Source organism: Sarcophilus harrisii, chromosome 2 (assembly GCF_902635505.1).
Source record: "Sarcophilus harrisii chromosome 2, mSarHar1.11, whole genome shotgun sequence".
NCBI lineage: Eukaryota > Metazoa > Chordata > Mammalia > Dasyuromorphia > Dasyuridae > Sarcophilus > Sarcophilus harrisii.
In genome coordinates, this window is record NC_045427.1 from 452887264 (window position 1) to 452903837 (window position 16574).

The 16574-nt window shown below is 36.4% G+C and overlaps 1 protein-coding gene across 1 annotated transcript in view; it reads left to right on the forward strand.

The window, feature by feature from the left end:
• LOC105751145 (zinc finger protein 420) overlaps window positions 1-16574 on the forward strand; it is a 78300-nt gene that overhangs the window by 24985 nt on the left and 36741 nt on the right. Inside the window, exon 7 of the mRNA XM_031949328.1 lies at window positions 10674-10791. Coding sequence (XP_031805188.1) covers window positions 10674-10791 — 118 coding nt within the window. The remainder of the gene's footprint in view (window positions 1-10673; window positions 10792-16574) is intronic.

The following is a 16574-nucleotide window of genomic DNA, read 5'->3' on the forward strand; positions in this document are numbered from 1 at the left end:
TAATAAAAAATTCATTTTCAGTCATAGTAATCGATGAAATAATCTTTATAAATATCTTTTTATTTTCAGAACATATGAAAAGATAATTTTTAACATTACCCTTGCAAAATCTTGCATTCCAAATTTTTCTCCTTTCGTTCCCTTCACCTTTTCCCCTAGATAGCAGGTAATATAATCAATGTTAAACATGTGCAGTTCTTCTAAACATATTTCCACATTTATCATGCTTCACAAGAAAAATCGGATCAAAAAAAGGAAAAAAAATGAGAAAAAAAAGCAAGCAAACAAAAAAAAAAAAGGTGAAAATACTATGTTGTGATCCACATTCAGTCCTCATAGTTCTTTCTCTGGATGCAGATGGCTCTCTCCATCACAAGTCTATTGGAATTTATCGAATCACCTTATTGTTGAAAAGAGCTATGTCAGTCAAAATTGACCACGTAATCGTGTTGCTCTGTACAATGATCTCTTGGCTCTGCTCATTTCACTTACCATCAGTTCACATAAGTCTCTCCAGGCCTTTCTGAAATCATCCTGCTCATCGTTTCTTATAGAACAATAGTATTCCCTAACATTCATATACCATAACTTATCCAGCCATTTCCAACTGATAGGCAGCCACTCAGTTTCTTGCCACTACAAAAAGGGTTACTAAAAACATTTTTGCACATGAGTCCTTTTCCTTTATGATCTCTTTGGGATACCAATTCACACTGCTGGATCAAAATATATGCACAGTTTAATAACCCTTTGAGCATAGTTCCAAATTGCTCTCCAGAATGGTTGGATCAATTCACAACTCCACCAACTATGTATTAGTGTCCCAGTTGAAATAATCTAAGAAATGTGTGTTGAATGAAAGAAGTACCCAGACTTTTAAAACACACAAGCAAAATACCAAACTAAGACTTTGTAAGAAAAGAATGTAATTTTAAAAAATAAGATTAGGAAGGAAGGAATTAAACTAAGAAAATACAACCAGGCTTCATATTGGCAGGAAGTACTTTAAATTGAAATACTCTTTAGTCCCATTTAATTTTCACATAGCAACTATAATAAGGTTCACATTATGACCAAGTTCTTGATAACTTTTTGTAGAAATGAGAGTAGAAACCATAATTAGCTTGAATGGGATATCAGTGTACATTTCAAAGTATATAATTCAACAGACAATACAATACCATTCAAATCTCACTTAGTATAATCCAGTGTCAATTATATATCAGTTTTTTTAAATTTCTTATTTTTTAAATTTCTTATTTTATACTGCAGCAAATTAAGAAGATAAAGCTTTATTTAATTGCTTTTGGAGAAAATTGATTTGGGGATGTGTTCTGTTGCCCTTATCACATTGCAGATTTCCTTGGAGTAGCAAACACAGGAATTAATTGATCTTTTTGTTGGTCATTCTGCTGCTTTTGAAAACAAGATATCTTTCCATTTTGTTTTTGAATTTCTGTTTCAACACCACCAAAAACAACTTCATCTTTTATTCTAATATTAGCCAGGACAGACCTGCTTTGAAAATGCGTGGATCAACCCTTGCTGACATTTATTTTTAACTTTTTGATTCATTATCATGTTACTGGATTTTATCTAAAAACATCAAACGTTTGGTTTTAATATAACCAAACTTAAAGGTTACCAAATGAAATGAATCTAGAAATGTCAAGACATTCTATCCCTAACTCTGCATACTAACCCAAAATACTGATTATGATTAAGAGTTTTTCCTCAATCCTTTTTATCAGCTGTTTTGAAGGGTGGTGGGTGATAAGACTGTTCAGTTCCTAAAGGAGTAAGGGGGAAGAGTATGTGTTGACATTATCTCTGTATGTCCCAGGTATAGGTATTTGTATTTGTATTTATATTTGTGGCTGTGATTACTATTAAAAATATTGTTGAAAAATCTTTTCCTGATTATAGAAAGATTTATATTACACTTTGGCTCAAAGTAATATCATTCTACTTTGCTAGTTCTGCTAATGAATATGGAGCTAGGACAAATCTGAAGAAACTGGAGTGTTATCTGGAAGCTGAATTCATGCTTTAAGCAGCACAAACCCAAAGATTTCTCAGGAACCAAGCATTGGTGATTAATTCAGCATGGAAAATTCAGGTAACAGAATCTGGTTCAGTCAACAATTGACCTGAGAGAAGAGGAGTAAAACAGTGAATTTTCAGGGGATCATTGCATATTAATCACAGGAATCTTCCAGCTGATGGGAAAAGGACAAGGCCTGAAATCTGAGGGACTAAAATGACTTGAAGAGTTAAAAAATACTTTCTTGTTTGAGAACCAGAGGAATCAAGAGGAAGAGCTTTCTGTGTTCATAGTTAATAGTCTAGAGTGAAGTACCCTGTGATTGATGAAATGAGAGCTTCTAGAAGAAAGTTGAATTTTTCAGATATTAGATTTCGATCTCCATAATAGTTCAATTGAGCAGATTCAAGAAGATTAACGCTGAGCTTGGTCAACCAGTTCCATTGCAAAGGAGCTAGAAACAAGCTAAGGTCAAACATAGAACCTTATGGAAGAAGATTATGCAGGGAAGAAAAGGAGACTTAAAAGTAGACCATATTTGTATACTTGGGACATCGAACTAGGATTAAATCATTAAGAGCTTGCAATTTATAAGCCACTTCTTCCCCTTTTTATGTTTTATTGTGGCTTCTTACATACTCTCCAGTAATGTTTGATGTAAATCTCTCTCTCTTTTTTAACACCCCCCCCAAAAAAAAAAGAGAATGGACTGTTTGGGGAAACGGGTAAAAGGAAGAAGAGTCCCTTTCTCATGATGACCTGGAAACCAGAAACGCAAGAATAGAAGGCAAGATGGTAGCAACTTGAACCCAGCAGAGAAGAGAACCCAGTAGTTGATTCCTGGGCTTACTAATGTAAAGGGAAAACTTTCATGACAGTGAACTTGGGCAATGGCAATATTGGCCAAATTTGGGCTTTCCTGTACCACATTGGTATGGTGGGATCCAGTTGGATAGAGGTTATGTCATGACCATCCCACACAAAGTCTTGTGTAGCAAAGAAAACTAAATATCTAGAATGCGTATTTAATGAGTCAACAAGTATTTAGTGAGGCTTACTGTGTGCCAGATACAGTGCCAAGTGCTAAGGACACAAAGATAAAAACAGTTTCTACTCTTAAGAAACATACATTCTATTATGGAATATTATTGTTCGGTAAGAAATGAACAACAGGATGATTTCAGAAAGGCCTGGAGAGACTTACACGAACTGATGCTGAGTGAAACAAGCAGGACCAGGAGATCATTATATACTTCAACAACGATACCATATGATGATCAATTCTGATGGACCTGGCTATCCTCAGCAACGAGATCAACCAAATCAGTTCCAATGGAGCAGTAATGAACTGAACCAGCTACGCCCAGCAAAAGAATTCTGGGAGATGACTAAGAACCATTATATTGAATTCCCAATCCCTATAATTTTGCCTGCCTGCATTTTGGATTTCCTTCACAGGCTAATTGTACAATATTTCAGAATCTGATTCTTTTTGTACAGCAAAATAACGGTTTGGTCATGTATATTTATTGTGTGTCTAATTTATACTTTAATATATTTAACATCTACTGGTTATCCTGCCATCTAGGGGGAGGGGGTGGGGGACGGAGGGGAAAAATTGGGCAATTGTCAATGCTGTAAAATTACCCATACATATAACTTGTAAATAAAAAGCTATTAAAAAAATAAAGAAATCAAGACAAAAAAAAAAAAAAAAGAAAAACATTCTAATGGGAGAAAAAAATGAAAATAATTACATATAAATTATATACAAAGTAAATGAAAGGGGAAGAGACCAGCAACTAGATACAGTGACAAGCATCCAATGTTTACTGACCTTGCAAGTATATGTTATGTAAACACACAAAACAATTGAGACTGAGAGGGTAATGACATCACTACAATCATGTAGCTAGTTTATTGCAGAACTAGGACAAGTACAAGTTCCCTCTTCTTTCTAGCATACAATGATTTTTACTTTTAATAGCTTAATTCAGTGTTGTCAAATTTAAATAGAAATGAGGCCACTAACTTGTACATAAGAATCCTTGCAATACCACATTAACTTAGAAAACTACATATTGACAATATACTCTTGTATCAATATTTATTTTTTAAATACCAATTTTAATCTAGTTCCAGCTGCACTGGAGGGTATTATGGGCTGTAGTGTAACCCATGGATTGTGTGTTTGACACCTTTGATTTATATGTATATTATTTCATATATCTGATTGTTCAAGTCAACTATTCAATAAGTATTTCTTCAGGGTATTCTTTCTGTCTACAATGTACTAAGTGCTAGGGATACAAAGGGAGACAAAAGACATTCCTTCCCCTCAGGAAGCTCACAAGCTAATGGACAAATATTTAAGATGCTTTGTTAAAAAATTAGTACTGAACATCAATACGTCTAATTAATCTTGTTTAGTAGCAACATTGAATTTCTTTTTCAATACATAAAATAAAATTTTTCATTCTTTCTCTTCCAATTTGGAATAACTTTTAATTGCTAGGAAATGTTTCTTTATATCGAGCCTAAACCTGCCCCTTTGTAGTTTCCATCAGTTGTTTCTAGTTTAACTCATGGCAAAAGCTGGAATCTAATCCCTTCTTCAAGATGGCCCTTGAGGGACTTAAAAATAGCATCATCTCCCCTGAGTCTGATTTTTCTCTAGGCTGAAGTCTCTGTTTCTGTCTCTCTCTCTCTTTCTCTGTTTCTCTGTCTCTCCCTCCCTCCCTCTGTCTCTGTGTCTCTGTTTCTCTTTGTCTATCTGTCCTCTCTCTCTTCTAACATCACAATTCTTTGTCCACTGATGTTTTAATTTACCTTTTCTCACATGGTATTTAATGGATCCTTTATTATGAATTTATTATGAATTTTCTCTTTTGCATGATTTGATATAGGTACTTTTTAGTTTCTTTATACTCCTTATGTTTGTTGAACTTCATTGTATTATGATATTCTGTTATCCTGATGTACCACAACTAACCATATCTTTACTGTTGGAGTTTTAGTTGTTTCTAGTTTTTTTTTTTTTTTTAATTAGCAGTTACATATCATGTTGCCATGAAAATCCTGAGATAACATTTGATGATTAAGGCTGCAATACCACATTCACCAGCTTTTTTTCAACATTTCCTTAATATTTTTTTTTGCTAAGGGAATTGGGGTTAAGTGACTTTCCCAGAGTCACACAGCTATGTCTGAAGTCAGATTTGGACTCAGTTCCTCCTGACTTCAGAGCTGGTGCTCTTTCCACTGCACCAACTAGCTGCCTCCATTTCCTAGACCATTTTTTCTTTATGGAATTTTAATGCCATATTCTGTATGCCTATATTTAGTATCATTCTGCAAAAAAAAGCCCCTTAGTATTCTGATAAGCATTGTATGAAATAGAAATTAATTGGACAATTTCTAGAATGTCTAGTGTTATACCAAATAAATTGCTAAGAATTAATATCCTTTGTTTTGTTTCTGTTTTAATGGTGATACTTCTAATATTTTTTCATTGCATGCTATGTTGGGACTTGATTAAAACAGATAATTTAAAATTGTATTAAGGGGAAAAGTGTACATATATATTTAAAATCAAAAGTAAATATTGGAGTTTATTGAATACTTTTTCTGTATCTACTGAAAGAATTATTTTTGTGTTTTTTTTGTGATCATTTTTATGGTGATAATTTTTTTCTGAATTTGAATCAGGCTTATGCTACCCATGATGAATAATTAACTTAACCCTTTCGTTCATTCTGATGAATAATTTGTTTAATATGTTAGTGTACTCTGTTAGGTCACATTTTATTTAGTATTGCATTTACATCGATCAAGGCCACTTGTAAATAATTTTTGCTTTTAATTGCATTGGCCTTGAAATCATGAAGATTCATCTTAGTGAGTTCAAACACTTCAGACATTATGTGAATCCAGGCAAGTCATTTAACCCTATTTGGCTCAATTTCCTCATCTGTAAATTGAGCTGGAGAAGAAAATGTCAAACCATTCCAGGATCTTTTCCAAGAAAACCCCAAATGTTAAATGTCTGAGGCCACATTTGAACTCAGATCCTCCTGACTCAGGACTGGTGCTCTATCCACTGTACCACTTAGTTGCTCCTATTCCTTTAAATTCTATACTTTGTTAGCATTCAGATATATGAAGTATACTTTAATAATATTCTTAATATCTTTTATTATAACTCCTTTTTACTTATAATTTTGCTGATTTACATTTTTCCTTTTAAAAATTCAATTTGCAAATTTTATTATTTTAACAAAACAGTTCCTGGTTTATTTATCAATTTAATTGTTTGATTTTTCAATTCTACTTCTGTACTTAATAAAATTAATGAATACAATACTGTCTGACCAAGATAATGTATATTATTACTGCTATCCCTCTAGTGCTGGACACTGTATCTCAATGTAGCTTGAGGTGCATTAACTTTTTACCATATGACATAACTTAATTATACTGGATTTGGAATTCATTAAAGTGTCTAGATTTTTTTCAGAACAGCTGCTACATAGTCATGCTTTCATCATCTTGTAATTAATTTATTGAGCCCCAACTTCTGTACATTTTTCCATATTAAAAATTTTTTTAAAATTTATGTAAAAATATTTATACATTGTTACTCTTCAATGCCCTTCCAATACATGTCCTGCCATAACAAAAAAAGTTCAGTTAATCTAAACATATCATTATAATGACCATGATGTGTTTTACATAAGATCATAAAATCATAGATTAAAAGCTGGAAGAGACTGAGAAGACAGCTAATCAAACCCTCTTATTTTTCAGATGAGGAAACTGGGACCCAGGAAGGACAAATTACTTGCCAAGATGGTATTAGAAGTGTATTAGAAGTGTTCTTTGGACCTGGGTCTTCTAGCTTTAGAGTTTGGAAGCATGTGCTTCATTCTATATGATATCATATCATAAAACTACTGGAAATAAAATGGGTGTTCATTGATTGTGGGAAGTATGGACAAATTATGGTATATGAGTATAATGGAATATTGCTCCTTAAGAAATTATATGAGGGTTTCAGAAAAAGTAGAGAAGACATATGATCGAGAGAACAAGAAGCATAATGCGTATAATAATGGAAAGGAAAACAGTACTAAAATACTTCAGAAATCAAGTAAGTGCAATGACCAATCTTAACTTCAGAATACCTAAAGCACTACCCTCCCCTCAGCAGAAATGTGGTTGAACTATCAGTATAGAATGAAGCACATGCTTCCAAACTCTAAAGCCCTGACTCTGCTACTAATTAACAGATACCAGGTGTATAGAAGAAGGGATATGCACATACACAAACTCACCCCTAGTGCCTCCTTTCTAGTTAGTGTACTAGGGAATAAAAAGAAGAAAACATCTACATAGGGAATGGAGCATGTGGTATAGTGGATATAGTTCTGACCTTTTACGTCAGGAAGATCTGAGTTCATAATTCTTCCTCATATGCTTTCTAGTTGTATTACCCTGTTCAAGTCCCTTAAACCTTTTTTCAGCCTAACTTTTCCCACCTATAAAGTCAGAAGAGTGATATAGTATCTGTCTCACAAAATTATTGTGAGCGCCCAATGAAATGACATGTATAAAGCACTTTGTAAACCTTAAAAGTGCTCTCTAAATGTTCTTATTATTCACAAGATTTATTTGCTCTGATTCTTTTTTCTGCAAGTAGTCCAAAATGTATAATATAAAGGCACCAAAACTATTCATCCTGATAATTACAACCAAACCCAATCTTTCCTCAGCTTTACATAAATGTCTTCTGTAATGTCAACTGGGGCATGCTAATGCATGCATGGTGCATGGTGATGCAATGCAGTCCAGCTATAGTAGCTTATTGTTCTTCTAAACTTTAATGATGAATGACCCCACTAATTCCTATCTGTTGTGCTGCCATGTCTGGTTATGTTGCAGATAGTTTCTTTAATATTTCTGTTAATATTTTGGTCTTTTCAGTTATAATCCAAACTTTACTAAACAGTAGGTAAATGTCATTTTAAAAATAATTGTATTCATAACAAGGAAATAACTACATATATATATATATATATATATATATATATATATATATATATATATATAGACAGATAGTCACATTCACTGTATTTCTTTTACCAGAATTAAGTTTTTGTAAATAGGAAGATTGAAGTTATTGAAGGTAGATTTTTTTTTTCTAAAACCTCAAGGGATCTATTGAAGAGTGACTTCAATAAGAATGTGAGAACTGGAATATATATAAATGGGAAAAGATCCAATGTAGGAGCAGCACAGGATGTCTTAATGTCAAATTCAAATATTCTAATTTATAAAAAATGACCTATTAAGGATGTATCAGTCATGTACTTATTTAAGCTATTCTTGAACATAAAGATATTTTTGCATTGTAAGGACAATAGGTGCTATATAAATTAGTGCTTTTTATTCAAAAATTACTTCTCTCCATCTCCATAATAATAATTAATAAATAATAACAGCTAACATTTATTTAACACTTAACACATATGTGTCAGGCACTTTTATTATTCCCCCTTTTACAAATGAAGAAACTGAGGCAAACAGAAAATAAATGATTTTCTCTGTCACAGAGCTAGTTTGGCCCATTTCAAAGTAGGTCTTTCTGATTTCAAGACAAGCAGAGTTTGCATCCGCTAGCTAGTTCATTTAAGCCTTAGTAAACAAGTTCATATTCAACCTACTCATACCCTTTATTGATTTTGTAGGTGTTAGTTTGATCCCTTCTTTGCCTTGCATCTTTCCAGAGGAAGGTTCTAATCATTTATTTATCAATTCATATAACTGCTTCCTCATCCTCTTGATTACTGTAGTTCCCATTTTCTGAGACTTCTCCAGCTCTGACATGTAAATCACGATATATTTGGTTGTCTGGGTGCAGATGAACCATGAATTTTTGCAAAGGTAGAGAAATACTTTGTTTTACTTCTTCTTCTTTTTTTTTTTTCATTTTACTTCCTTTTTTTTTTTTTTATTTTTTATTTTTTTTTTTTAACCCAAAGACGCTCGGGGATTTGTGGTAACACTGGGTACAGGACTTCAGAGAGCAATCTACAAATACCCTGGTTCTTTCTTTGGTGGGAGAGTAAGATTCACATCATCCTATGTTAGAGTTGTAATTTTCTTCTGGCTGAATTACCTTGTATTTACCGACAATGAAACTCATTTGTCGCTTCTTTTGTGTACTCACAGAATGGCCAAATATTCTCCTGCAGTTTATTCCCAGTGGAGTTGGCATCTAGGTGCCCAGAAGAGCTCAGTGAATGCTGCCAGTTTGGACATTTTATTGGGTATTCCACTTTTCCCTTTCCGGTCACTTTTAACGGAGTTAAAAAAATCAAACCCTAGCCCTGGGTATCGCTGCATTAACACTTTTCCTTTCAAAGTGGTCTCTGAATTTCAACTTTCCTCTCCATTCTAGTGTATTCTGTTTCTCTTCCCCCTCCCCCCAATTAAGACCTCAATTTTCTTTTTAAAGACTAATTTCTTGACCAACAGGATGATTTCAGAAAGGCCTGGAGAGACTTACACAAACTGATGCTGAGTGAAATGAGCAGGACCAGGAGATCATTGTATACTTCAACAACAATACTAGATGATGACCAGTTCTGATGGATCAGGCCATCCTCAGCAACGAGATCAACCAAATCATTTCCAATGGAGCAGTAATGAACTGAACCAGCTACGCCCAGAAAAAGAACTCTGGGAGATGACTAAAAACCATTACATTGAATTCCCAATCCCTATAGTTATGCACACCTGCATTTTTGATTTCCTTCACAAGCTAATTGTACAATAATTCAGAGTCTGATTCTTTTTGTACAGCAAAATAACGTTTTGGTAATGTATACTTATTGTGTATCTAATTTATATTTTAATGTATTTAACATCTACTGGTCATCCTGCCATCTGGGGGGGGGGGGGGGTAAGAGGTGAAAAATTGGAACAAGAGGTTTGGCAATTGTTAATGCTGTAAAGTTACCCATACATATAACCTGTAAATAAAAGGCTATAAATTAAAAAAAAAAAAAAAAAAAGACTAATTTCTGACGCAGAAACTTTGGCCAGTGTTTTGAAAGGGCAAACTAATCGTTTAATTCAATTCCGCCACCTTTTAGTAAGCACTTATGCAAAGTGCTGAGATACAAGAAACCCGATCCTGCCCTCCAGGGGTTTGCATTCCGAAGGAAAAACTGACGGGTTGCAGGAGTCCGTATTGTATTCCTAATTTGGGGAGCGCTAGAAGCGCAATTCCGCTAGTCGGATTGAGGGGTTGTCAACCCTGGGGAGAGGGGTAGGGGATGTGGTAGCGGATTATGGAGAATGACAGTTTAGCTCTGGGCAAGCCATGCTCTGGGTAAAGAAGGTTAGCCTTCCTAGTGCGAGGGAGGAATCGGACTTGATGCCGCCGGCGAACGGGCCGCTGCGCCTTGGAATGGTGGAACTCCTGGAAAACAAAAGCGGCGCGCTCCGCCTCCTTCTGGGAGTTGTAGTTCCGAGGCTGCCTGGGCGCAGGCGCACTTCCGAGCCGGGCCTGAAGATGCGCGCGCAGTATCAGCGCCATCATTGATTTTTTTTGGCCCTGAACCAGCTACCTATCGGAGGTCAGGCCAAGCCCGGGACCCAGTTCCAGGTATTTAATGATCAGGCCCGTTCCCTGCTGCCAAAGCCGAGCTGGGCGGATCCGGGAGGGGTCGGGGGCCGGGCTTGTGAGTTGAGCTATTAGCTCTCCTGTCGGGGGCGGGACAAGGGGCGGGCTTGTTCTTAGCAAAGCCACTGGAGGACTCGGGGGAGGAGGTTCCTTCTGTGGGCGGGCGTGTGCGTGCGTGCGTGGTGGGTGTGCGTGCGTGCGTGCGTGCGTCTGTGGAGGGGATGGGGGAAGGTGTGTTAATAGATGCCTTAAGGTTGTGCCTAAATCTCGCAGATAACCGCGGATGTATAAAGCACCCGCAACGTGTGAAAACCCTGCCCGTTCCGTGGCGCGCGCGCGCGTGCGTGTGAGAGACAGACAGTGGATGCTAGTATGTGTGTATACCTCTGTATGAAGAACTGTAATAGATCTTTGTGTTCCGAAGCCATGTGCATCTGCTTGCGAAGAAACCGTAGAGGAGAATGAGTGTGTGTGTGAGAGAAGAACTTACGTGTCTGTATATATAGAAGGTGAAAAGCCTCACGGTGTGATCCTATCTTTGCTTGTGAGTCTGTGCGAAGAACTTGCCTTGAATGTGTTATTAGAATCTCCCAATGTTCAAAAACCCACTTGGTATGTATGACTGCGTAAAGAACCTGTCTTCTAAAGCAGGCATTCTCCGTCTTTCTATATGTGAAGAACTCTTCGCGTGTGTCTGTTGGAAGAGCTCCAGGAATCTGGTTTGTGTGAGTAAATAATTCTCAGTTGTGTGTGTGTGCTCCTGCGTAGTTGGGAGATAGCCTGTGGTTGTGTTATGTTAAGAAAACTGTCTGTGCAAAGAATCCACAGAGTGTGTGAAGCATCTGCAGTGTATCTCCTCTGACTTATCCCTGGTGTGCCACACACGTGTGTGTGTGTGTGAAGAACCTGCGGTGGCTAGGTGTCTTTGTATGTGAGACCCACAATGTGTGTGTCTGTATAAAACAAGTGCCTATCCATGAGGGAAGAACTGTATATTTGCAAAACTCCCAGTTTGTGAAGATCTCCACAATTGATGTGTATGTGTTGTGTAAGAATCCGCAGTATGTTTTGTGCATAGATACGTGTCAGTATGTATGTTTGTTATGAAGAATACACAATATATTGTGTGCCTCTGACAAACTTGCAAAGGGTATGTGTGTATGTCTCTATTGTGTCTGTGAAAAACTTTTAAGGGTTGTGTGTGTGTGTGTGTGTGTGTGTAATGTTCTTCTCTAAAATGTAATGTTCTCTGGGAGCAGGTTTCTTGGGGGGCTTCTGAGAGCAGCCTTCCTTTCAGTTCAGTATAATTATCCCAAATGCAGCCAGGAGTTAAAGTGCAAATCCTTTATTGTTTCTTTCAAAGTAAATTATCTCCTTCACTTGGGGCTTGGCTAGTTTTCTTAGAGGCCTTCTGTAGTCGGTTCTGAGAGCTTAAGCTGCCTTCTCTGGCTTGTAAATCTCCTCAACTGAATCCTGGCTGAGGCTCCGAGAGAGCTTTTAGTGGGCTTGTCCTTGTTGGCTCTGAGACCTCCTCCTTATATGCCCTATACTGAGTATACACCAACCATTATATCACTAGGAAACCATTATTTGTTGTTGGATTAAATCAATGCTAAACTAGATTTAAGCATTATCTCCTCAATTCCACTTATTTGACACCTTGTAAGAATCCCTATCTATCTATCTATCTATCTATGGAAAGCTCACAGTATATGAGGTGAAAAGCCCCAGAATGTAATTGTATGCATGCCTCTTTTTGTGTCTGTAAAGAATTTGCAGTGAAATGTCTGTTTGAATGTCTGTTTGAAAAATCTGTTGTGTACTTCTGTTCTGAAGAACCTACCTTGTGTATGTGAATGTGTGAAGAACTTGTCTTCTAAAGCAGCCACTGTGTCTTTTATCCACACGTAGAATCCTTTAGGTGTGTTTGTTTGAAGAGCTAGCACATAACTGCTTTATGTGAGTGAAAAATTCACTTGGGTGTGTATGTGCATACATACGCATTTAAGCGAGGAACCTGTAGTGTATCTGTAAGGATGTAAAAAAGATAGTGCACAATATCTGTGTGAAGAACCCACATGTGTGCCTATGTGTAAAGAACTCAATGTCTGTGAATTCACAATCTATATGAGGTAATGAATTCTCAACATGTCTGAATGAAGAACCTTTCATATGCCTCTGGGTGAATATGCAGAACTCACTGGTGTGTGTGTGTGTGTGTGTGTGTGTGTGTGTGTGTGTGTATACAAATGAATAACCTGGACTTTTTCTCAGTTTATGAAGAACCTTCTTTTTGTCTAGTTGTGTGTGTGTCTGAGAAGATCCAGATATGCGTGATTATGCCCCCTATACTGTGAGTAACCCAAGAACTCATAAAGTGGCTTTGTTTGTGAAGAACCCTAAAACCCAGAGTATGTCTTTATTGGTGAAGAACCTGCAATGTGCCTACTGTGAGATATCTTTGAAGAACCCATACAGGTGTCACTGAGTGTCTGAAGAATTGGCAATCTGTGTCTGTGAGGTATTTGCAATGTATCTCTTTTTGTGCTTGCCTCTGAATATCTACATTGACTGTGTCTATGAAGACTATAGTGTATATCTGTATTGAAAAATCCATTGTGTGTGTGTGTGTGTGTGAAGAAACTGCCCTCAGTATATCCAAGAAGAATGTCTCTGTATTAAGAAGTTACACTGAGTTCAGTGTATGTATGTTTGCAAAAAAATTTCACTGCACTTTCGTGTTCTGTGTAGGTATAGAATCTGAAACTGTGTGTTCTATAAAATCAACTGTATGCTTGCATTTGTGAAGAACCTATATTGAGCTATGTTATGAAGAACTTGCATTGTAAATGTAGGTGTGAAACATTTATGTCATTGCTTTTTGAAGAACCTTTTGTGTGTCTGTATGTGAAGAACATGCATTGTGAGTATTCTGAAGAACATATACATAAATCATTGAATATGTATGAATATAGGTGATATATATTGCAAATATGTAATATGTCTAAAATACATAACTTTCTAAAGAATCTGCACTGTGTTTTTGTGTTCTGTGAAATCACCTGGGTGTTTGCTTGTGAAAATTGACCAATGTGTCTGTCTTAATTTGTATGTATGCTGAAACATCTACTCTGTATCTTTGTTTATCTAAATTTGGGTGTATTTGTGAGGATTCTGTAGTTATGAATGTGTTCTGAAAAACTCATACTGTGTTGGAATGTGCTCTGAATACTGTGTTGTGAAGAATTTGTTATGTGTGTGTGTGTGTGTGTGTGTTCTAAGAATCCACCATGTGTCTGTGCAGTTCTTCCAAATCTTATTGTGCTCCTCATCAAGCTTCCCATAGTACTTCTCATACTTCACTGAAAAAACTGAGGCCATTTACTAATATTACTTTTCCCCCCTCTCTTCCTCATCTTAAAATATGCAGAAATCTTACCTTACTAGAATCTACTCTTTAATTCTGATGAAATCTCTGATGAAAAGGTGTCCCTTCTTACCAACACAGGTACATGTACCTTGATTCCTTCCCCTCCCATCTTTTTCAGCAAATTGTCTCCACTATCATCTCTATTCTTTCTTTTAGCTTCAACTCCCTACCTACTGGATCTTTTCTGGATGCTTACAGATGTACATATCTCTATGCTTTCATCTTTCTCCTTTCCTAGGCTAAACTTTTTTTAAATTAAGGCTTTTTATTTTCAAAGCATATGCATGGATAATTTTGCAGCATTGACTCTTGCAAAACCTTGTGTTTCAAAATTTTCCCTTCTTCCCCCCACTATTTCCCCTAGATGGCAAGTAATCTAATATATGTTAAACATGTTAAAATACATTAAATCCAACATATGTATACATATTTATATGATTATTGTTCTGCAGAAGAAAAATTAGATCAAAAAGGAAAAAATGATAAAGAAAACAAAATGCAAACGAACGACAACCAAAAGAGTGAAAATGCTATGTTGTACTCTGCACTCAGTTCCCATAGCCCTCTTTCTGGGTGTACATGGCTCTCTTCATCACAAGATCATTGAAACTGATCTGAATCATCTCATTGTTGAAAAGAGTCATGTCCATCAGAATTGATCTTCATATAATATTGAAGTTGCCGTGTACAATGATCTCCAGTTCTGCTCATTTCACTTAGCATCAGTTCATGTAAGTCTCTCCAGGCCTCTCTGAAATCATCCTCCTAAATGTTTCTTATGGAACAATAATATTCCATAACATTCATATACCATAACTTATTCAGCCATTCTCCATTTGATGGGCATTCACTCAGTTTGCAGTTTCTTCTTACTAAAAAAGGCTGCTAGGCTAAACTTCTTAAGAAAGCTGTTTATACCAGATTCCTCCATTTCCTCTTTTTTCAGTCTTGTCTAAATGCTTTATAGTCTGGTTCCTAACCTAATTCAACTGAAACTGCTCTCTCCAAAGTTACCATTGATTTCCTAATTGCTAAATATAATTTTTTTTCAGTTCTCATCCTTTTAAAACTTTGTAGTGTTTGATACTGTTGATCCCCATCTCCTCCTCGATTCTGTTTTCTTTCAAGGTTTTTGTGAGATTGCCCTTTCCTGGTTTTCCTCTTACTTCTCAGGCAAATTGCACCTTCTCTATCTCCTTGCTGATTCTTTATCTGTGTCTTGAGGATATTCCTCAAGTGTCTGACCTGGGTTGTCTTCTCTTTTCTCTCTATTATCTGTCATGCTGATCTCATAAATTCTCATGGGTTCAATATTTCCATGCAGATGATTCCTAGATATGTATGTCTAACCCTGATCTCTCCTCTGAGCTAAAATGCCACATTACCAGCTGCTTTTAGACATTTCAAATGGGATGTCCTATAAGCATCTCAAACTGAATGTGACTCCCCTCTTGCTACTTCCCATGTTACTATCAAAGAAAAGGACTCTACCATCTTCCTAGTCATCCAGGCTCACAACTTTGGGGTCCTTCTTTACCCCCTCATTCTTGTTTACCTCATACATCCAGTTAATTACCAAATCTTGTCATTTTTACTTTCACAATATTTTTCATATGTATCGACATCTCTTCACTTACGCAGCTACTACTACCTTAGTCCAGGCCTTTTATCACCTCTGGCTTGGATTATTGCAGCAACTCTCCATATCTCTCTGCCTCATATCTTTTCCTCACTCCAATTCTGTCCTTTACTCAAATATCAAAGTGATTGTTCTAAAGTATAGGCCTGATTATGTCACCTCTTGCCATACTTGATAAATTGCAGTGACTTCCTGTTACCTCTGATATCAAATATAAAATCAATTTGCATTTGTAACTCTTCCTAACCTTGTCCCTTCACATCTTTATAGTTTTCCTCGACTTTATGATCTACGTACTCTGGCCTGTTCAGTGTTCCTTGCAGTCTCTGCCATCTCCTCAGTGCCTTTGAACAGATAGTTCTTCATGCTTGAAATGTCTTCCTTTCTTCCTTGTTTTCTCTGGCTTTCTGCAAGTCGAAACTCAAATCCCACCTTTTGCCTCAGAAGATGTCTTCCTGCTTCCCCCAGATGATGGTACTTTTTGCTCTGAAATTATACCCCATATACTTTATATTTATTTCCTGTTGACTTGCTATTTACATGTTGTCTTTTTCATTAGAATTTAAACTTCTTAAGGGCAGGGCCATTTTTATCTTTCTTTGAATTCTTAGTTTGCAGAATGAGGACTTAATAAATGCTTTTTGATTGCTTTGTATCTGTGCATGTCAAGAACCCTACCATATCTTTGAATTCTGAAGCACTCAGTGTTTGTGGGTAAAAAGGATCCACACTATGGCTTTATGGCCTAATCCTCTGTGTATATATGTGAATG